This window comes from Carcharodon carcharias, chromosome 5 (assembly GCF_017639515.1).
Source record: "Carcharodon carcharias isolate sCarCar2 chromosome 5, sCarCar2.pri, whole genome shotgun sequence".
NCBI lineage: Eukaryota > Metazoa > Chordata > Chondrichthyes > Lamniformes > Lamnidae > Carcharodon > Carcharodon carcharias.
Window position 1 is genome coordinate 123668821 of NC_054471.1, and position 23407 is coordinate 123692227.

General features: G+C 41.6%; 1 protein-coding gene across 1 annotated transcript in view; it reads right to left on the reverse strand.

Annotated features, from left to right (window-relative positions):
* The window catches only part of rspo3 (R-spondin 3), a 117108-nt gene extending 94103 nt beyond the window's left edge, over positions 1 to 23005 (reverse strand). The window contains exons 1-2 of the mRNA XM_041187773.1: positions 22606 to 23005; positions 2086 to 2277 (exon numbers count right to left, since the gene is read on the reverse strand). Coding sequence (XP_041043707.1) covers positions 2086 to 2277; positions 22606 to 22702 — 289 coding nt within the window. The 5' untranslated portion in view covers positions 22703 to 23005. The remainder of the gene's footprint in view (positions 1 to 2085; positions 2278 to 22605) is intronic.
* Positions 23006 to 23407: the final 402 nt, after the last annotated feature.

The following is a 23407-nucleotide window of genomic DNA, read 5'->3' on the forward strand; positions in this document are numbered from 1 at the left end:
GCTATCCTCAAGTAGTCTGTATTATCTTGACCACATATAGCAAGAATCCTAAAACGCTGTTAAACAACATCTCAAAACTGGCAAAAAATAGTTTAAAATGGACACCATTCTTTCTAACCAGAGAAATATATTAGTGAATTTAAGTAATGTACGGGGCAAAGTGTGAAATCACATATGCTTATGTTGAATTGTGGAACAAAAGCTTTTGTGAAAGTAAAGTCATAGTTCCTTCAATGGCTCAATATATGGTATTGTGTCAGTCTGGCAATACTAGGTCCCCAGTTTCTGTTTAAGCACTACAGCAATATTTTTCATCAACTATGCGGATATTGTTACTATACAGCGTAATGGTATTGAAATTGTGAGTGATGCAAGCTCATATAGCAAATGTGAGGGAGGATAGCAGCTAGTGTATCAGTTAACCATAGTGTTTCAAAGCTAAACAAAGGAAAATTAAACCAGGTTTCCTAGTTCTGATTGGTGTCTGGTAATCTCTGCAAGAAAGAGCACGAGAATGAATTTCAATTGAGGAGAAAATCAGACCGATTGGGAACAGACTGCCAACACTCACTGTCTCGGGGCATACAAGTTGCCCCTTAAGCAAAGTATAGGAAAGCTGATGGTGGATATGAAACCAATCATCAGAAAGACCCAGTAGTTTCAGTAGAGTAGACTATGGGCTGTTGGTTGGCAAGTGTGCAGCTGTACAAACTAAGGAACCTGCACAATTGATCCCTGGCTTGTTTGCCAATTTCAGCCAGGCCAGATTAGCATTTTATGCTAAGGAGGGAAACAAATCAGCCTGGGTTCTCAATCCTGATCATTATTGAATGTTTCTTTTGGAAAATGTATGTATGAACTTTGAATGAGAATGATTGACCTTGCCTGTGATTTGTCCAGTGTTGTATTGCCTGCCAGTATTCATTCTGTTCACTTATCAAGAATGGGTCACTGGTGAGTTATGGAAATCTGCTGGTACCTGTTGTCACTGCTTTTAGTAGAAGATAAGAGAAAATTAAGAAAAATAAACTTAAATAATTATTAAAATTAAATACAAGATATTTTGATTTTTTTTAATTCATTTATGGGATTTGGGCATCATTGGCTAGGTCAGCATTTATTGCCCCATTATTAATTGCCCTTGAGAAGGTGGTGGTGAGCTTCCTTCTTCAACTGCTGCAGTCCATGTGGTGTAGGTACACCCACAGTGCTGTTAGGAAGAGAGTTCCAGGATTTTGACCCAGTGACAGTGAAAGAATGACAATATATTTCCAAGTCAGGATGGCGAGTGACTTTGGTGGGAACATTCAGGTGATGGTGTACCCATGTGTCTGCTGCCCTTGTCCTTCTAGATGGTAGCTGCCGTGGGTTTGGAAGTGCTGTTGAAGAAGCCATGGTGAGTTGCTGCAGTGCATCTTGTGGATGGTACACTCTGTTGCTACTGTGTGTCTGATGGAGGGAGTGAATGTTTGTGGAAGGGATGCCAATCTAGCGGGCTGCTATGTCCTGGATGGTGTCAAGCTTCTTGAGTGTTGCTGGAGCTGCACTCATCCAAGCAAGTGGGGAGTATTCCATCACAATCCTGACTTGCGCCTTGTAGATGGTGATGTTGACTAATGAAACCTCTGATTTTAAAGTATTATCCTTTGAGGAGAAATTTTTGATTTCACCAAGGTGAGCAGTGGCAATATGGACACGGAAAATTTACAAGTTCTTTACATGAACTTTATTTTCACAAATGCTCAGTATGTAGGGAGTGTGGCTTAGTGTCATTTCCTAATAGAACCTCTCAGCTTTCTGCATATTAGGCCTAAGATGCTTCTGTTGAGATTTTTAAAGTATTTGTGTTGAGGGACGCATATGGGAACCAAGCTAAAATAATATTAGAATCCTGTTCTATTATAGCATTTAATAACCTTTAGTGATAGATAAGCCTTCTGCAGTCCTCTTTGGCTCAAATGTCAATACAAGACCAGCATGCTATCCAGTTTCCTTTAAAATGCTTTTGCCTCTGTGAAATGAGCCGTTAAGATAACCAACACAACATTAACCTCCAGGTGGCACCCATATGTTTTAGACACTTACGTGTACATTTGTTCATTTCTGGTGTTCGGATTCCATAATATCCACTTGGACAGGAGGAAAGACAGACACCGGTCTGGCTCATCCCATTTCTTTCCAGAAAGAAAAAGAGTCTGGGTTTACATGACAGGCATCCATTATACTCAGAACATCGATCACACCCTTTTGGGCAACTTTGGCTCACATTTGCGTTGGCTGGTAGGAAACAACAATAGTTATTATCTAACTGGCTATTAATACTACACAAAATTTAAAGCATAATATTCATGATCAAAATTAACCTATAACAAATTATAACAGGATAATAGTAATTTCAGTAATATGATGGATGGCTATTAATAACCATTTAGTAGTGTTACTTTGGTAGTTCTAAAATCTGTTGAGCTAGACTACTGGTTAGGTCACAAGATCACAAAAGAATTAGGAATGGGCGAGGTCGTTTGGTCCATTTTAATGCATCCATTCAAAAGCACTTTATAGCACCCTCAGAGCAATGTCCAGTTGTCTCTTAAATTATTAAATCGTTCGCCTCCACTACTCGGAAGGCATTCTTTGTTTTTATTCAAACTTGGGATTTGAACATCACCAGCAATGCCAGCATTTGTTGTCCATCCTTAATTGCCCTTGAAAAGGTTTGAAAAAGAATCTCCTAATATCAGCCTGAAACTTGTAATTTACTAATTTGAATCTGTTTCCTCTTGTCCTATTCTTACAATTTACTTTGAAGTAATATCCTTCATAACCTTTAACATAGGAACATAGGAGCAAGAATAGGCTATCCAGCCCCTCGAGCCTGCCCCTCCATTCAACTAGATCATGGCTGATCAGATACCTCAATGCTATTTTCCCATGCTATCCCCATATTCCTTGATGTCATTAGCATCTAGAAATCTATCAATCTCTGTCTTGAACATACTTGTGGGCTTCCACAGTCCTCTGGGATAGAGAATTCCAAAGATTCACTACCCTTAGTGAAGAAATTCCTCCTTATCTCAGTCCTAAATTACTTGCCCCTTAATCTGAGACTGTGTTCCCCTGGTTCTAGACACCTCCCCGCGCAACACCCCCACCACCACCTAGGGGAAACATCCTTACTGCACCTACCCTGTCTAGCCCCTTATGACTTTTGTAGGTTTCAATGAGATCACCTCTCATTCTTTGGAACTCTAGAGAATACAAGTCCAGTCTCCTCAATCTCTCCTCATTGGACAATTCTGCTATCTCAGGAATTAGTATGGTGAACCTCTGCTGCACTCCTCTATGGCAAGTATATCCTCTCTCAGGTAAGGGGACCAAAACTGCACACAATACTCCAGGTGCAGTCTAACCAAGGTTCTATAAAATTGAAGCAAGACATCTTTATTCCTGCACTCAAGTCCTCTTGCAACAAAAGCCAACATACCATTTGCCTTCCTAATTGCTTGCTAAAACTGCATGTTAGCTTTCAGTGACTTATGAACAAGGACACCCAGGTTCCTTTGGACATTAACATTTCCCAATCTCTCACCATTTAAGAAATACTCTGCACCTCTATTTATCCTACAAAAGTGGATAACCTCACACTTACCCACATTATATTCCATCTGCCATATTCTTGCCTACTCACTAAGCTTCTCCAAACTCCCTTGACACCTCTTTGCATTATCCTCACAACACACATTCTCATCTAGTTTTGTGTCATCCACAAACTTGGAAATATTAAATTTGGTCCCCACATCCAAATCATTGATGTATATTGTGAACAGCTGGGGCTCAAGTACAGATCCTTGTGGTAGCCTACTAGTCACAGCCTGCCAACCTGAGAATGACCCATTTATTCCTACACTCTGTTTTCTACCCATTAAATAATCCTCAATCCATGCCAGTACATTATTCCATATCCCATGTGATCTAATTTTGCATACTAACCTCCAGTGTGGGACCTTATCGAAAGCTTTCTGAAAATTCAAATACACCACACCTACTGGTTCCCCGTTATCTAATTTGTGAGTGACATTCTCAAAAACTCCAACAAATTTGTCAAACATGGTTTCTCTATCATAAATCCATGTTGATTCTGCCCAATCAGGTCATTATTTTCTAAGTGTCCAATTATCACATCCTTTATAATAGATTCTAGTATTTTCCCTAATCCTGACGTCAAGCTCTCAGGTCTGTAGTTTCCTGTTTTCTCTCTCCCTCCTTTCTTAAATAGTGGGATTACATTTGCAATCTTTCAATCCACAGGCACTCTTCCAGAATCTTTAGAATTTTGAAAGGTGGCCATCAATGCATCCATTATCTTTGTAGCCACCAATTTCAACACTCTGTGATGTAGATCATCAGGTCCCAGGGATTTGTCAACTTTCAGTCCCATTAATTTCTCCAATATTACTTTTTTATTAATGCTAGTTTTTTTTTCAGTTCCTCATTCCTGCTAGTCCCTTGGTTCTCTTTTATTTCTGGGAGCTTTTTTGTATATCCTTCCATAAGGACAGGCACAAAGTAATTATTTATCTTCTCTGCTATTTCCCTATTCCCTATTATAAGTTCTCCTGTTTCTTCCTATAATGGACCCATTTTGTCTTTGCTAATCCTTTCCTTTTACATTCCTCTAGTAGCTTTTACAGTCTGCTTTTATGTTTCTTACTAGCTTACATTCATATTCTATTCTCCCTTTCTTTGTCAGTTTCTTGGTTCTCCTTTGCTGATTTCTAAAATGCTCCCAATCCTCTGGCTTATTACTTTTTTGGCAACTTTATAAACCTGGTCTTTTAATCTAATATGAACTTTAATTTAATTTTTTAGCCACAGTTCACACTTTTTCTGTTGGGTTTTTGTGCCTTAAAGGAATGTATATTTGTTGAAAAACATGTATTAATTCCTTAGATGCTAGCCTTTGTCTGTCTGCCGTCACACCATTTAATGTATTTTCCCAATCTACCGCAGCCATTTTGCCCTTCATACCTTCGCAGTTTCCTTTGTTTAGATTAAAGACCCTAGTTTCGGATTGAACTACATCGTTTTCAAATGTAATGGAAAATTCTATCATATTATGGTCACCCTTCTCTAAAGGCTTTTTTTTAACAACGAGATTATTAATTAGACCTTTCTCATTGCATAATATAGGATCTAAAATAGCTGGTTCCCTAGTTGGTTCCTCAACATCCTGCTCAAGAAAATAATTTTGTACACATTGCAGGAACTCATCCTCCACAGCATTAGTACTCATCAGATTTATCCAAGCTACATGTAGATTGAAGTCATCCCATGATTACTTTATTACCCTTGTTACATGCCCCTCTAATTTCCTGATTTATGCCCTGCCCTAAATTACCACTACTGTTTAGTGACCTATAAACATTTCCTACCAATTTTTGCTACCCCTTGCTGTTTCTTAGCTCCATCCAAACTGATTCAATGGCTGGGATTTTGCAGTCTCACCTGCCACAGAACAGGAACTTCCTGCCCGAAGTCAACGGACCTTTTGCTGGCCCATCAAATTTTCCGTCCTGCCCGGGATGATTCTTGCAGTGGGCAGGACCAGAAAATCCCACCCTACGTCTTGTTTTTCTGATCTAAGATACTCTCTCACTAATGTGCTGATCTCATCCCTTATTATCAATGCTACCCTACCTCCTTTTCTTTTTTGCCTGTTCTTCCTAAATGTTGAATATCCTTGAATGTTTAGTTCCCAGTCTTGGTCACCCTGCAGCCACGCCTCTGTAATGGTAATTAGGTCATACCTGTTTACTTCTATTTGTGCCATTAATTTACCCACCTTTTTGTGAATGCTGCATGCATTCAGATAGAGTGCCTTTAATTCTGTCTTTTTACCATTATTCCATATTTTGACTCTATTTGATGCTGACATTTGTTTTGGCTGTTTTCCAATTTTGTTCACTACATTTCTACTTGCCATTATCAGCTATGTTTTACTCCTATCTAAATTTCCTCTCAGGTTCCCATCACCTTGTCAAGCTAGTTTAAACCCTCCCCAGCGGCACTGGCAAATCACCCCGTGAGGATATTAGTCCTGATCCTGCTAAGGGGTAATCATCCTCCTTGTGTGGGTCCCACCTGCCCCAGAATCAGTCCCAATGCACTAGAAATCTAAAGCCCTCCCTCCTACACCATTTCTCCAGCCACATGTTCATTCATTCAATCTTCCTATTTTTATACTCACTAGCATGTGGTACTGGGAGTAATCCTACTTTTCAATTTCTTTCCTAGCTCCCTAAAATTTACTTTCAGGGCCTCATCTCTCTTTCTGCCTATATCATTGGTACCAATGTGAACCACAACCTTTGGCTGTTCACCCTCCCCCAAAGTAATGTCCGGCAGCTACTCAGTGACATCCTTGGCCCTGGCACCATGGAGGCAACACACTATCCTGGAGTCATGTTTATGGCTGCAGAAACGCCTGTCTGTTCACCTAACCATTGAATCTCCGACCACTATTTCTCTTCCACACTTCCTTCTCCCCACCTGTGCAGCTGAGCCACCCGTGGTGCCATGAACTTGGCTCTTGCTACACTCCTCTGAGGAACCATCCCCTCACCAATATCCAAAATGGAAAATTGTCTAGTGAGCGAGATGGACTCAGGGCACTCCTGGACTACTTGCCTGGTACTCCTAGACTGTCTGGTGGTCACCCACATCCTCTCTACCTGCATGGCCCTAATCTGCCATGTGACCACCTCTTTAGATTTGCTATCCACATAGTTCTCAGCTTTGCAGATGTATTGCACTACTCCAGCCATCGCTTGAGTTCTGAAACCAGGAGCTCAAGTTTCTGCAGCTGATGATACTTCCTGCTCATGTGTTTGTCTAGGCCACATGAAGCATCCACAACTCCCCACATGCCATAGGGTGCACATTCCACACAGACAAGCTGTTCTGCCATACCTTAAGCTTACTTTTGGACTATTCACTATAAACTGGAGACTAGAAAGTAGAAAGTAGAATTACTCACCCTTACTCACCAATCAGCTCCTCCTTCTGTACCTATAAGGTAGGTACCTAAAGTTTACGTAAACTTTTATGTTTTTCTATAATCCAGCTATTTATACACCTTTCCTAAAGGTAGTGAATTATTCTAGCTACCTGCACACAGACATTTAGAGTAGATAATCACTGACCAATCAACTTACAACTTTCCTGTGATGTCACTTCATTTTTTCACTCTTTCTTCAAAATCAGCATGTGTTGATCCAAGCAGCTGACTGGTGCGCCTCTCCATCCCCCAGGTAAGTGCGGGGCTTGAGCCTCAGCCCTGATTTATATCCTCCTGCTGTGGACCGGTTTCATGCAGGTCCGCCCCCTCTCTAACTTGCAGTTAAGTCCCTGCTTCGTTCATACAGGTTGCAAGAACTCAGAACCAATCAACTACCTGTTTTCCTGTGACATCACACTATATTTTTCTCAGAACATGGTTGGTCCATTCTGGAGACACAGACTGGACTGGGCTGACTGCCTTTCTCAGGGTCTCCCTCTTGCTCATGTCTCTACGTGCTGCTGTCTGCCTGCTCGGGGTCTTCTTCTCACCCATTGCTCTAACATACCCATAACGATTTTGTATTCCACTATACGGTCACCCTCCTGATGTAACCTTTGCATGCTGAAAAGTCCAAATTACTCTAGTTTTTCCTCATAACTCAAACTTCTAATATTGGATATCAGCCTCATGGCTCTTCTCTACATTGCTTCCAGTACTTGAAAATCTTCCATTGCCTTTGTGACCAGAAGTGAAAAACAGTTTTTTAAAAAATTCATTCATGAGATTTGGGCAGCGCTGGCAAGGTCAGTATTTACTGTCCATCTCTGATTGCTCTTGAGAAGGTAGTGGTAAACCACCTTCTTGAACTGCTGCAGTCCATTTGTTGCAAGTACATCCTAAGTGCTGTTAGCAAGTGAATTCCAGGATTTTGACCCAGCAATGATGAAAGAATGGCCATATATTTCCAATTCAGGATGATGTGTGACTTGGAGGGAACCTCCAAGTGGTGATGTTCTAATGCGTCTGCTGCCTTTGTTCTGCTAGGTGGTAGAGGTTGCAGTTTGGAAGGTTCTGTTGAAGAAAGTTTGGTGAACTGCTGCAGTGCATCTTACAGGTGATACACCCTGCAGTCAAGATGCTGTTGGCGAAAAGAGAGTATGTTTAAGAAGGTGGATGGGGCACCAACCAGGGAGCTGCTTTATCCAGGATGGTGTCAAACTTCTTGAATGTTGTTGGATCTGTACTCATTCAGCCAAGTGGAGAGTATTCCATCACACTCCTGACCTGTACCTTGTAGATGGTGGAAAAACTTTGAGGAGTTAGGAGGTGAGTTACTTAATGCAGAATTTCCATCCTATTGATTGCTCTTGTAGCCACAAGGCATGCTCAGTTCTGGTTCATGGTGACACCCAGGATGTTGATAGTGGAGGATCAAGTGATAGTAATGCCATTGACCTCAAAGGGAGGTGGTTAGATACTCTCTTGTTGGAGATGGTCATTGTGTGGCACTTATGTGTCACTTGTCACTTATCACCCCAAACCTAAATTTTAGCCAGTTTTGGTGCATGCGGATACAGGCTGCTACATTATCTGGGGAGTTGCAATTGGAACTGGACATTGTGCAATCATCAGCAGACATTCCCAATTCTGACCTTATGATGGATGGAAGACTGTTGATGAATCAGCTGAAGATGATTGGGCTTAGGGCATGGCCCTGATCAACTCCTGCAGTAATGCCCGGAGGCTGAGAAGATTGGCCACCAACAACATCGACCATCTTTCTTTGTTCCAGCTTTGACTCCAGACTTTGGAGAGTTTCACCTCCTGCTTCTACACACCATCACCCACCCACCCCCACTCCCCCCACTCCCTAATCCTCAATTCCCATTGACTTCAATTTTACTGGAGCCTCCTTAATGCCACAATTGGCTAAATGCTGCCTTGATGTTAAGGGCAGTCACTCTCACCTCTGGAGATCAGCTTTTATGTTCATGCTTGGAGCAAGGTAATCCTGGCAAAACCCATACTGAGCATCTGTGAGCAGGATATTGTTAAGTGCCACTTGTTAGCAGTCGATGACAATTTCATTTACTTTGCTAAACGTTGAGAGTAGACTGATGAGGCAGTATTTGACCAGATCGGCTTTTTGTGAACAGGACATACCCAGGCAATTTTTCACTTTGTTGGATTGATGCCAGTGTTGTAGCTGTGGTGGAACCACTTGGCTCAAGGTATGGCTAGTTCTGGAGCACATCGTGTCTTTAGCACTACAACTCAGATGTTGTTGGGATCCATAGCCTTTGCTGTACCCAATGCGTTCAGCCAATTCATGACATTACATGGAGTGAATTGAATTGGCTAAAATCTGGCATCTATGATGGTGGAGAGCTCAGGAGCAGGCTGAGTTAGAGCATCCAAGTTAGCACTTCTGGCTGGAGATGGTGGCAAGCACTTCAGCTTTGTCTTTTGCATTCATGTGCTGGACTCCACCATCATTAAGAATAAGGATGTTCATGGAGCCTCCTCCTCTTGTTAGTTGCCTAACTGTCCACTACCATTCACAACTGGATGTGGCAGGGTAGCAGTGCTTTAATCTGTTCCATTGGTGGTGGGATCACTCAGCTCTGGTTCACAAAGTACAATCTGACCTAAGCTTTGTACAATATGATCATGGATTGAATTTTACTGAATTGGCTACAAATTCAACACTCTGTTGGTGTTGTTGCTTACTACTCTGCATTGGTTGGCCATGTTTACCACTAAGCCTAAGATTTCGAGTTATGTTCCAAAACTTTATCCTTTGCAATTTCAACATTCTTTATTAAGTACTAGTGTTGCTAATTTTTCCTTCCAGTGTGTAGACATATGTTCAATCTCACTTTTGCATCAAATCATCATTTCCAAGCATCCAATGAATGACACCAACAGCAACAACAACTTGCATTTACATAGTGTCTTTAATGTAGTAAAATGTACCAAGGTGCCTCAAAAGGGCATTATCAAACAAAGATTGGCACCCAGCTGCATAAGCTATTAGGACAGGTAATCAAAATCTTGGTCAGAAAGTAAGTTTTACAGGGCACCCTGAAGGAGGAGAGGAAAATTAGAGAGGAGGAAAGGATTACTAGAGCTTAGCACCATCATTGTTATAATATGTCAAGAAATAGGAACTAATTGTTATGAGAATGTACATCTGGGGTGCCACATTTTTCTGCTGCATGTAGTCATGTGCCAAGTAACAATACATCTATTCATCAGTCTATCAGCTACGTGGAGAGATGCAAGAAATATACATGATGAAGCTCTAGCATTCTGAGTCTAGAATGTGATTATTTCTAACTTATGGGAACCAGTACACATTAGAACCACAAAAAAATGGAACAATGAAAATTGGGGATGTGCAAGTGACCAGAATTGGAGGACTGTAGTGATCTCAGAGGGTTGTAGGAGGAGATTACAGAGACATAGAGGAGGCTATGGAGTAATTTGAAAATAAGAATCAATATAGTAATGATGATTAGTTCATTACTGATGTTGTCTTTAAGCCACTTATTAAGTATTAAGTATTTATGTCTTGGAGAAGATTCTTTCTCTGCTTTGAGAAATTTTGCCCCATTTAGGCCTCTAAATATCAACATATTTACTATGGCAACCCTGATCCAAAACAAAATAGTTTTAGTATAAATTTTGAAAATATGTGTCAGCCATAATGTTTCATGGAAATCCCTGTGACAACACCAACTATTTTTAACTATCTAAGTATATCAGATCAGTTTGTGACTGTACATGCATATTAAGACATTATACTTCTTTTATATGCTAATAAAACTGATTTAATTTATTGAAGATGTTGAAATATTGTATTTTATAGATTTTAGTGTTTTACAGACTTTTATTTTAAATAAATAATTTCAAGACAGTAATCCAGTGTTTTATTTTGAATTGAATGAAAAATACAGTGATGTCTCAAAGGTGAAATGGAAAGTAAAACCAAAATAAATCTTCCTCCTCAGAAACACATAATCAAATGAGTTTCACATTGGCTTGATGGCTTATCTGACAGAGTCAGCAGTGTTCCCTCTTGGGAACATTAACTTCCTAATATAGAACAGCCAACTCTTAACTTGAATAGCAAAAGATTCAATATAATATATCAACATAAAGCATGGAAATCCACAATAAAAGGACAAAATTAGAAAAACACAGCAATTGGATATTTAGTATCCTTGTAGCACTTGAATGCATGCACCACAAATCAGAGCACATGTGTTTGAATTTCAGTTTTGTTGTACATTGACACTTAGGGCTGAATTCTCCCGGCCCCATGCTGGCGAGCTTGGAAGTAAGGGAGCCAAGTAAATAGGGGAGAGACTTTACGGCCTTGCCCGTGTGTTGAAAGCAGGAGGCTTTCCTGTGGCAGGCTGGAGGGGTCATCAGGGCTGGAGGCTTCATCCCCTCTATCCTGACGGACCTACCGCCTTAGATTTTGTTTATAGCTGCATTGCTCTGCAGCCCAGTGAAGCTGCCTCCATGTTGAGGAGCCTTTGAGGTTGTTGACCTGCTTTAGCAATGCCCATCTCTCCTGGTGGGGGTGCCGAGATTCCAGAGCTGGCCTGTGATTGGGCCTGCAGCATCGAAAGCCAACCCGCCCTCTTTCATAGAACAGCAAGGGTGGAAGTGTCCACTTAGGAGGCTGCCTCTCAGAAGATTGCAACACTGGTCTCTTTGTCAGCAAGTGCAGGCTCAGGATCCCCATTTGATCCTGACATTGGGGTCACGAAGCCTGTGGCAAAATCCAGCCCTTAGCCTCCCTATGTCAATCTCAGTTATGTTGTAATGGTTAACGAGGAATGAGGGCAAGGTAACTAGCAAAGGGAGTGGAAAGGAAATTAGGAAAAGTTTACTTCATATCATGTTTGAAAGGCTGGGCATAAAGTTCCATTGTGAAAAGGTTTATGGAAATCGGGAGAGCAGTGTAGAAAGCTTAGAGGCCTGTGGAAGTGATAAAACTGGCAAGAAAATCGAGCCTGTACTATTGTGTGACTATGCCTATCAGGAGAGATTTCTGTACCACACACAAAGCTCTGCTCTCCAAGTTGCTTTTTAATCTGAAAAATAAATTATATATCTGATATTCTCCAGGGAAACAGTTCCAATTTCTCCAATATATCTACATAACTGATTTTCCTCAGCTTTGGAACCACTTTCCTGAATCTTTTCTGCATTCCCTCCAATGCTTTCACATCTTTCCTAAAGTATGATGCCCAGAAATGGGTGTAATGCTCCATTTCAGGCCAAACCAGTGACGTGTACAAGTTTAACATAACCACCTTGCTTTTGTACTTTGTGCCCTTATTAATAAAGCCTAAGATACTTTATGCTTTATTAATCACTCTCATCCTGCCCTACTGCCTTTAATGACTTATGGTCTTATACACCCAGGTAACTCTGCTTCTGTACCCCCTTTAGATTTTTATCCTTTAGTTTATATTGTCACTCTGTGTTCTTCCTACCAAAATGAAACACGTTGCGCTCCTCTGCATTAAATTTCACCTGCCACTTGACTGTCTATTCCACCAACCTGTCCAATCCTTTTGAAGTTCTACACTATCCTATTATTCCCTGTTCACAATGCTTCCAAGTTTCATATCATCTGGAAATTTTGAAATTGTGCCCTGTACGCCAAGGCCTAGGTCATTAATATATTTCAGGAAATGCAAGGATCCCAACATCAGCCCCTGGGGAACTCCATTACAAACCTTCCTCCAGTCTGAGAAACATCCATTAACTACTGCTCTGTTTCCTGTCACTCAGCCAATTTTCTATCCACGTCATTACAGCTCCTTTATTGCATGAGTTATAGCATTGCTTACAAGTCTGTTGTGTGTCACTTTATTAAATGCCTTTTGGAAGTTCATGTACACCACACCAACAACATTATGCTCGTCAGCTCTCTGTTACTTCATCAAAAAAACTCCAAGTTAAACACAGCTTGCCCTTAACTCCAAGCTAGCTTTCCTTAGGTAGCCCACATTTGACTAATTCACAATTAATTTTGTTTGGAATTATTTATTTTCTAATGTTCTAGAAACCTCCCCATGATTGAGGTTAGACTGACTGACCTGCAGTGGTTTGGCTTTACACCTGTTTTTGAACTTTTTGCACTACCTTCGTTTAACCACTACCACCTCCACCGTCCCCACCGCCCTGCTCCCCCCATTAAAAAGCTTGAAGAAGTTAGTCAAACAGGATTTACAGGATAATTGGCTTGTATTTGCCATATTTATCTCTCTCCCTCTTTTTTTGATAACAGTTTAGCATAACTGTTAATATATCAATTGCATTTAATTAAATGCAGGTGGAGGACATTAATTGTGGTTTTACTTGAGTACATGCAAAGAGCCAAATAATGTGGGGTGGTTGAGTTCGGAGATGTATACTTGTTTCACTCTATAAATAGATGCAAGACTGAGTAAAGATTAGTGTCAATATCATCCGTCACTGATAGGCTTTCTGGATTAGAATAGACTTTGTGCTCTGTTCCTCTGTTGTAACACCAAAGATTCCACTGCACCTTTAACAATCTTCTCAACTTTTCCTGCCACCTGCAAAGATTTATCTACATACACCATTTTCTCTCTGTCCTTGCACTTCCTTTAAAATTTTATCATTTTGTTCATTTTTCATCTCCTCAATCTTTGTACAAAAATGTATAATTTCATACTTCTGCACATTAAATTACACTGGGCTGCCAAGTCCTGAAGTCCATTAATATCCTCATTGCTTAATGTATTTCCAAGTTTTGTTTCATCTGAAAACTTTGAAATTATGCCCTGTGCACCCAGGAGCACAGTAGTCCAAATACTGGCAACCTTGGGAATATTACTGTATACCTCTCCCATATCTTACTGTTCACCAATACTCTCTGCTTTTTGTCCCTGAGCCAATTTTGTATCAATGCTGCATCTTCAATCACATGGGTTTTAACTCTGCTGTTGAAAAGCATATGCACAACATCAACTGCACTACCCTTGTCCACCCCCTCCATCACTTCATTAAAGAGCTTATGAAGAATGAGAGGTGATCTTATTGAAACATATAAAATCCTGAGGGGATTTGATAGGGTGGATACCAGGAGAATGTTTCTCTTGTGGGAGAGACTAGAACTAGGGGACACAGTTTAAAAATAAGGGGTTTCCCTTTTACGATGGAGATGAGGAGAATTTTTTTCTCTGAGAGCCATTCGTATGTGGAATTCTCTTCCCTAGGAATCAGTGGAGGCTGGATCACTGAATTTATTCACAGTTGGGTTAAATAGATTTCTGATAGACAAGGCAGCCAAGGGTTATTTGGGGAAAGCAGGAAAGTGGAGTTGGGACCAGATCAGCCATGAGCTTACTGAATTGCAAAGCAAGCTCAAAGGGCCAACTGGCCAACTCCTGCTTCTAAGTCCTATGTAAGTTATTCACTTTAGCAGGAAAAACAGGACATTACTTCAAAGGAGAGAGAATGCAGAATGTTGCAGTACAGAAGGGTTTGGGTTTCATTGTATATGAATCACAAAACATTCGCACGCAGGTATAGCAGGTAACGAGAAAGACAAGTGGAATGTTGTCCTTTATTGCAAGGTAGATGGTGGTTGGGGGCAGTGGCATAATGGTAATGTCACTGGACGAGTAATCCAGAGGCCCAGGTTAATTCTCAGGGGCCATGGATTCAAATCCCACCAAGACAGCCAGCTGGAATTTGAATTCAGTTAATAAATCTGGAATATAAAGTTAGCCCCAGAGATGGGGACCATGAAGCTATCATTGATCGTCATAAAAAAACCATCTGGTTCACTAATGTCCTTCATGGAAGGAAATGTGCCACCCTTACCTGATCTGGCCTACATGTGACTCCAGACCCACAGCAATGTGGTTGGCTCTTACCAGCCCTCTGACATGACCCAAGGTCAGTTCAAGAGCAATTAGGGTTTGGCAACAAGTGCTGCCCTTGCCAACAACACCCAATCCTGTGAAAGAATAAAGAAAAAGATGGAGTATAAAGATTCAGAAATCTTGCTACAATTGTCTAGGGCATTGGTGAAACTATACCTGGAGTACTGTGTAGCAGCATTGGAAGAAGTTCAGGCAAGGTTCACCAGGCTGATTCCTGGCATGAAGGGGTTGTCTTATGAGGAAAGGTTGAGCACGTTGGGCTTATACTCATTGTCATTTTAAAGAATGAGAAATGATCTTATTGAAACATATAAGGTTCTAAGGGGACTTGACAGGATGGATGCTAAGAGGATGATTCTTCCCATGGGAGAATCTAAAAGTAGGGGGCACAGTTTAAATATAAGTGGTCTCCCATTTAAAATGGAGAAGAGGAAGATTTTCTTCTGTGATTTTCTTTTATTTGGAATTTTCCTCCACATAGAGGAAAGGCTGGGTCATTGGATATATTCAAGGCTGAGTTAGACACATTTTTGATTTACAAGGGAGTCAAGGGTTCTGGGGATAGGCAGGAAAGTGAAGTTAAGGCTTCCATCTGATCAGCCATGATCAGCTTGATGGGCCGAATGGCCTACTCCTACACTTATTTCTTACCAACCTATGATCTGGAGCATTAGAAAGCCTCCAGCTATGGAACTACGTGAGTGCAAATCTTTTCACTGACCAAGGTATTCATCCAACTGCCTGAGCACTTTTTGGACTTTGAATTACACCACGTTGGAGTTAGACCCCCCCGCCAGTGCAAAGCTCCAGCAATATGCATTGGCCTCCTGCAGAGGTCTCACGCTGCTAAGCTTCACTGGGCTCCAGAATCAATTTTGGATCTCACTTCAGTTACACTGCCTCTTTTGTATTCAATTGTATCTAAAGGCCACTTTTTTTCCGACGTGAAAAAATGACAATTAAACGTTAGTTTAGTTGCCAATGGCGAAAGGTATGTACTAAATTACACTCAGCGTTTCTTCTTGGGGTTTAAACAGGTCCCAAGAGCAGGAAAGAGTGTTGCTTTACGATTAGGTGTTTTGGATGGAGTTTATAATGCATAATGTCAGAATTTACTTTCTACAAATCGAAATAAGCCCGTATGCTCCAGATAGCAGTCTGATTTGCAGACTATATAAATTCAGGTACACACATGTGTACATTATACGGTGACAGTGCCCATCACCTGACATAGCCCTGCAATAAATAGCAGAAGGTGGTCGTGCCATATTTCACTGATGTGAGGGAGGGCTGTCTCATCGCAGCAAGTGTTATTGTGCAGATGCGGCATTATCCCTGTGCAGGCATTTAAATAGTGCCGATTGTTCGGGAGGTCTCCTGCGGTGCATTTCAGAGCCGCGGTATCAGACAAATGATTTGTGGTTTCGTGTCTCTTGTGGACACGTTAAATACATATCGCCGAGTTCCAGCTGTTTAAAAAGCAGCAGTACTGTTAGAACCAAACAAATCACATGTTTTTATTACCGGGACCAAATGTAAACAAGAGTGACATTTTAAACATCATCCTTGCGGCCGCAATTTTGACCCATCAATAAATTCAAATTTACTGGTGAAAACTCTGAACATGGGACTTTTCGGCTGTGGTCCATCCAAGAACGATTCACGATTGAAGGCAATACAATTCTGAAGCTAAAAGTGAAAATATGCAGATATCCGGAATTCAGCTAGATTAAAAGCATGAAAATGACTCAAGTAACCCGGCAACAATATAATAGACAGGGGATCAGAACTGGTGCAGTTAGGGCAGTTAGTTTCAATCTGTGGGAGCCTGATCTCTATATTCCAGTTCCCTGTGGGGTTAGTGAAACGAGTTGTAGTTTTTTTTTAAAGGTTCAGTCTAAAACTCGGACCTTAACCTATCAAGTATGGATCCTGAAGCGCCCGGAGTCAGTAACCATAATTGGGTCATTAATGAACACAAATATTTATCTAGTATTATCAAGAATAATTGTACCACAGCGAAATTGCAAGTACGAAAATAAAAGTTGCATGCCTCTCTCGCATCTCGAAATTCAGATATTGGTCTCTGAAGGTTAAAGCCATTTAATAAAGAGAATCGAGCAAAAAAGTATTCATATTTCATCCCTCCATGTGGCTCGAGACTCGCCGCTCAGAAGAGGACAGACACTGGCTGTCCTGTTTGTGTAAAAAAATAGTCAATGTTGTTTTTGTAATAGGAACTGTTGTTGTGTTTGGACCCGGCCATTCCGGGGGCTCGAAGAGGAACGCTATGAATCACTTTTATCGTTCAGAATGTCAGTGGAAGCAATAAGCGGATCATGACGCTGTACAAACAAGAAATACCACAATTGGATTTTGAAAAAGCTAACGTTTCCCACGCTGAATTGTCATGGAGGAAGGGAAGAATGGGATCACCATTTTTGCCCCAATCCACACTGTCCTGTACCACAATTTGATAATAGCATTTGAACTGTTAAAGGACGCTACGGATATTAAATATTTTCATTGCGCACTGGCATTGTAAAATAAAAAGCAGCAGGGCTTTGAAATGAACAGGTCAAACTCTTATATATTTCTAATGCTTCTCTAAAATAACTAAACCAGATGTGCGTAAATAATGAAGTGTACTCCCGTGGGACAGCGACTAGGCTTGTCGACATTGTCAGCATGTGCCTTGTTTATGAATCCACAGATTCATTAGATCCTGATGTCAAGCAAGGCTCTTGTTAGGTTTGTGGCTGATTATTGCTGAATAATTGGGGATTGAACCGTACAGAATCAAGTAACAACGATCCCGTTTATTTTTTTTTTGCCCTCTTCTGCCAATGGCGCTCAATTGAAACTAGTGCACAAAGTTCCAATCTTGCGAACTGGATTCTTGGGAATGATTCGCTAACACTGGGCTGACCGCCTTCGCCTCCATAGAGCATTCGAGTCACCGTGAGCATGGGTTAGGGCAGGCATAGAAACCACGACATCTTATGCAGGTACATTTTTTTTTACTTTCCTGAGTTTGTATTCGCGATTATACGAACCATTCAAATGCCCAGATGAGCCGCCCACAGAGTACTCACTGAAACAACGCCCGCCTTTCCACACGATTCATTTTTACTTATTTATCTCGCATACTGTGTCACATATCCTGGCAAATGTTCTAGTTTCAAGTGCACAAAATTGAACTAAAAGGTTTTTCTGTCTGGTTTCGTTCCTAAAATTTTAGGTTGAAAGGCATGTTTCACTCCCTCAACATTTCCAATTAGGCCATTCACATATCGCATAAACTCCCTATATACTAATCTGGCGGTGTAGACACATCTCCGATTTTTACCCAGTTCTTGATTTTACTACTGCAACAAGCTTTCATGGAACAGGATCCTATTGTAACTCTGCTCGGTTTCCAGCGCTTTGAAGACAGTTGAATCTCAGTTGTGATGTTAATGCCTCTTCTCATCATCTCGGTGTCAGGTAAATCCAGAAGGATTGAAGACAGTTTCCTCTCATCGAGATTTTCAGTCACTTAGGATTGTTTTTAAACCCACAGGCTAATCTCTTTCTGCCAAGTGCCAACATTCAAACATTCATTACATTCACATTGACCAAACCTTCTGCCAAAATGACCAAACCTTCTGCCAAAATCTAACTATCAAACTCATTATTTCTTTTATTGCCAAGGACTGGGGGTACCCTCGTCCAATTCAATTCGGCTAGAGTCATTAACTAGTCACGTTAACATCAAAGCAGCAGTAACAGCCCCGGCCAGTTCAACGGGGATTTTTGGGATTAATTTCAAAATGAATCGTTTTCTCAAAGCAACCTGCAAACGCCGCTGAGCCTTCAGTGGAAACATATTCTAAGCGCAGATCTGTGTCTGCTGAGCGATCTCCTGCCAGTAAACATACATATGACGAGATGTAGAGATTTGGGAGCACGGTTTTTGATGGGGATAGTCCCCGTCCGCCCTCTCCGGCTGCGGATACATCAAAGGGACAAGATGCCTGGAGCTGACTGCAGTAAAATTATCCATCGCTTTTCAAATCCTGTTTTCATTTGGTCTAGAAAATAACCCTCATTTAAAACGGGGTGCGCGCTCTTTCTTCTGTTATTATTGACCTGAACGGGTAAAGGAATCAGGCTTTGAAAACCAGCTTGACGTTGACTAGTTTTACAAGCGACTCTCCCTCATCCTACACCACCGCGTCTAAAACCAGCCAAACTAACGACGAGGAAACAAGCGAACTATGAATAGGGATGGATGAATCGGATTGAATCCAACATCTGACTCCCAAATCTTTTATTTTAATCATGAATTTGTATCCTATTTCTGAAGTGATCTGTCTACGCTTCATGCTGTGTTGGCAGCAGGATGAGATTAGTCAATGACTAAAATGAATTCAAAATGTTGGCGCTGCAGCTAAACACTTAACACGATCGATATTAGCTGTGCTAGAAACAGACATTCTCCAACATCTGCAGTATTTTGCCTTCCCTAGAATCGCAATGCTCTGGGAGATGAGATTATGCTAATATTGAGGAATGAGAGTGGTTTAAACACAACGCGGTCGTTGTCACACTGCCTTTAACAACATTTACACGTTTGGGAATCAACTGGTTATTTTGTAAAGTTGTAGCTAAACTAATATTGTTAAAGTAACACACGCACCAGACAAAAGGCTGCACTTTCAGCGGTCATGCACGGAAATACATTTAGAAATAATATTTTACAACACAAGATGTCGCAGTAGGTGTTCGTTTGGAAAGCTCATATATGAAAAAAGGCGATTCAACTTGGATCAAAAGGGGGAGGTCTTCGAGCGGTGTTTTTAGCACAACTAATCTGCGGGGCTGGCACGCAGTAACAGGAGAGGCTGCTCCCTCGGAATTTCCCCTGAGACTCCTCACTATAAGCGGTAGTATCGGAGAACATGTGGGCGGGAAGGACCTCTAACTCATTAATGAATGTTAAATGGGACACGGGAGACCGGCCCCACACCACCCGTTGCAGATACGGTTGTGACAATGATTGCACACTAAGTGTTTCACTTGCACGACATTTCAAAGGCGGCTAAAGGAAACAAAATACAAAATCGTCCCCTTTCAGGTCAATGGTTCCAACTAAAATTGTTATTTGGGCTTTCGCAAAATGTGAAAAAAATCTATGAAAGAAAAGCTGAAGAAGTTCCCAGAGGTGCGGAAGCTATTCGCTATTATCTATAGTAACCGGAGAAAGGTTTAAGTTTTGTTGAAGAGTCATACGGACTCGAAACGTTAACTGTGTTCCTCTCCGCAGATGCTGTCAGACCTGTTGAGTTTTTCCAGGTATTTTTGTTTTTGTTTTGGATTTCCAGCATCCGCAGTTTTTTGCTTTTATTTTTTGCTTTTATCTTAAGGTTTAAGTTTTGTTCGCTCTGAGTCCAGTCTCATCCTTTCTAACTCTCTGATCTCCGTCTGCTCAGTGAACGTTTTCCTCTCTCAGTTACCGCTCTGTGAGGCGCTGTCATTTTCATTCAACAACCCCAACCGTTCAAATCAAAATTCACTTTACCGTTTCCCACTTTCGCGAATTCTGTCAGAAAGTGGAGAGTGACGCTCTTTCCTCCGGCTGCCTGCGCTTTTAAAGCCCAATGTTGGAATTGTGTCATCGAAGGTCGCTGTGCCTAGCTCTCCTCTCCGCGGTGGGTTTTGGTTTCTCAGTAACAGAACTCCAGGTGACAAGGGGTCACCTCTTAAACGCAAGGTGTCCGCACGGTCTTCGAAGCAACGATTCCACTCAGCGCTTTGGGAGAGTGCCTGGCTCTCGGAACCGAGAGCTTCACCTGGGCTGGGCTGCTTTGCCGCTATGATGCCCCTTCCTTTGCGATAAAAGTTACTGTTTCTATGATTTTCAAAGCATAGATTTGTAAAGAAAAACGGTATCGTCACATGGAATTCAAACCTAGAGGATATAGCAGGCGCATTACCTTTTTGTAGGGGTATGGGGGAGGGGTGGAAGCCATGAGGTAGCCGCATCTTTGGAGCTCCCGCTTGTTTTACAATTGTCTTTCCTTTCGTCAGACTAACATGAGGAGGTCGCTCAGGTTTTCTTTTCCGAAGTGAGGGGGTGGGGTTGGGGGGGATATGGGAACGGATGATCACAAGAGCTTATGAATAAGAGTGTTTTCAAACAGGTTTTGACGAGCTGAATTCTTGCAGTTTAAGAAGATCCTCACTATCACACATTGGGCGTTTATGGACATCCGCAGAAATCAAGGACCCGTAAAAAAAAAACCTACACACCCTTTATTTATAGAGTTGCTATTTTAGAAGCTTTAAAAAAAAACTTTCTGGAAATTCAATAACCATTTCCAAAATCTGTTCGTTTACTACCTTTTGCTTTCGGACTCTCTACAACACACTGTGTCTTGTGTTTAATCAGTATGTTGCGGGAATTAAATCCTGACATTAAAAGTCATCTGTGATGGTTATTTTACCTGAAGAAAATAAACATCCCGAGCACTTCCTAATGTCTTAACTTTATAGCAATGCACACGAGATAGTCTATTTCAGTTCCGACACAGCGCTAAGGAGCAGGAGCTGCGAGGAGTGGCTGTCAGTGAGTTTCAGGTTACATGTAGTTGACCAAAGAAGCGAAGTACTGAAATATTTCTGCAGTCAAACAGAAGAAGCACATTAACTCCGCGATCTCATGGCGATAAGCAAAGTGTCAAGTACAAAAGCGCTCTCAGCCGCACAGCTCTATCCGATGGAGCAATATGCACTTATTGACCCCGCTTCGGTGACCTGATTATTCGTACCCTTGACCTACAAGTTTTGCGAAACACACGGGCGAGAATGGATGCTGAACGCTGCTGCTAAATGTGTATTGTCCTATCAACTGGGAACCTTTCCCCTCCACAGGTATTAAAAGGGGGGCACGCAGCAGCAAACTCTCGCAGAGGGGGGATTCATTATATCCTGGTATCTTTATTTAATACAACACTTCTCACAAACGAGGACACAGCACACCGCCCCCTTCAGTGTTTGAATTTCTGCCATCCTTCGCGCAATATTTTTTTAATCTCAATTATTAAAAGCAACAATTAAGGGATACTGACCCTGTTTTCACATCGACCCCGACTCACCAGTCCACTGACTCCCCAGTGTTGAAACGGGCCTGTAGCTGACATTGGGAAAAGGATAGCCGCGGTCTGGAATGAGCAGGGAAAGTGGACTGTGCCTCCTCTGTGCCAAAGTTTCGCATAATTCTAATTTTCCACCAACTAAATGAATCGCCGATTAGAGAGCGGCACCGGGAAACTAAGTGCAGGCTGATTTTGTAGATCACCGCATCTTGTTAATACTACTTTAACTCTTCCCATCAACGGATTGAAGTGCCCATTGACAGAAAAGTTAACTGAAGCCCACTCGCACCACCCCCTCCCCAGCCCCCAACCACCCAGAAAAATGGTTTTGCTAGGGCGATGTTCTGAATTTAGATGTCAACATGTGAAAGGGGATCGAGGTAACAGAAGGCAGGAAAAAGAAGCAAAAATGTACCGGTATTTGGAAATTTAAACAGGTGTAATTGTCAAAAATAATCAAACTTACTTCGTCTGTGTCGCCTTCCTCTGGAGGCGTTTTGGCTGCCCATGTATTCCATACAGTTTAATAAAATTAGAACCACAGAAATCAGTCGAAATTGCATAGTAACCTGCGGGTGATGTCTCCTAAGAGCAGCTACTGCAGTGACTCGAAGCTCACTTGGGGGAATCTCCGGGATATCCTCGGCCGTAAAATCAAGTTCTTAGCTATCGACGCAAATGTAGCAAGGAGAAAGAAGTGAAGGCAGCCTCTCCAGATCTATGGTGCTACAACGTGCCGACAGATGTGATGTAGGGCCCCGGAATCACTGGCCCGAGCTGTGAGTAACATCTTACAGCCAAGTGTTTTGGAAGCCTCCTCATAGAACTCGGAGTGCTGGGGTCTCACCTCTTTAAAAAGAAACGCCTTGCACAACCCCACACCAGGTCCCGTCAACATCTGCTCTGCCGACTGCACTCAAAAACTGTCACATTTAACACCTTCACAGCCACCCACTTCTCAACGATCTGAACAAATGCCAATTTTTTTTCTCAAAACTTGGGTAAGCCTTTCTGGAATAATTTTCTAGCTATCTGATTGCAGTTCATCCAGATCCTTAAATCACAGGAAAAATTCTTAGATCAGCAGTCTAACTGAAAGAACATAATTTTTTTTAACTAAATAGGCCTTTCAATTTTTTTATATCAGATTTGGTTTGGTGCCATTTCCCTTTACACTTATAAAGAAAAAGGCAAGATAAAATATCTTCAGACTTTCCCCCCACAGTGCTTATTACAATCCAAACTCTTGTCAGTGTTACTGCGATTGC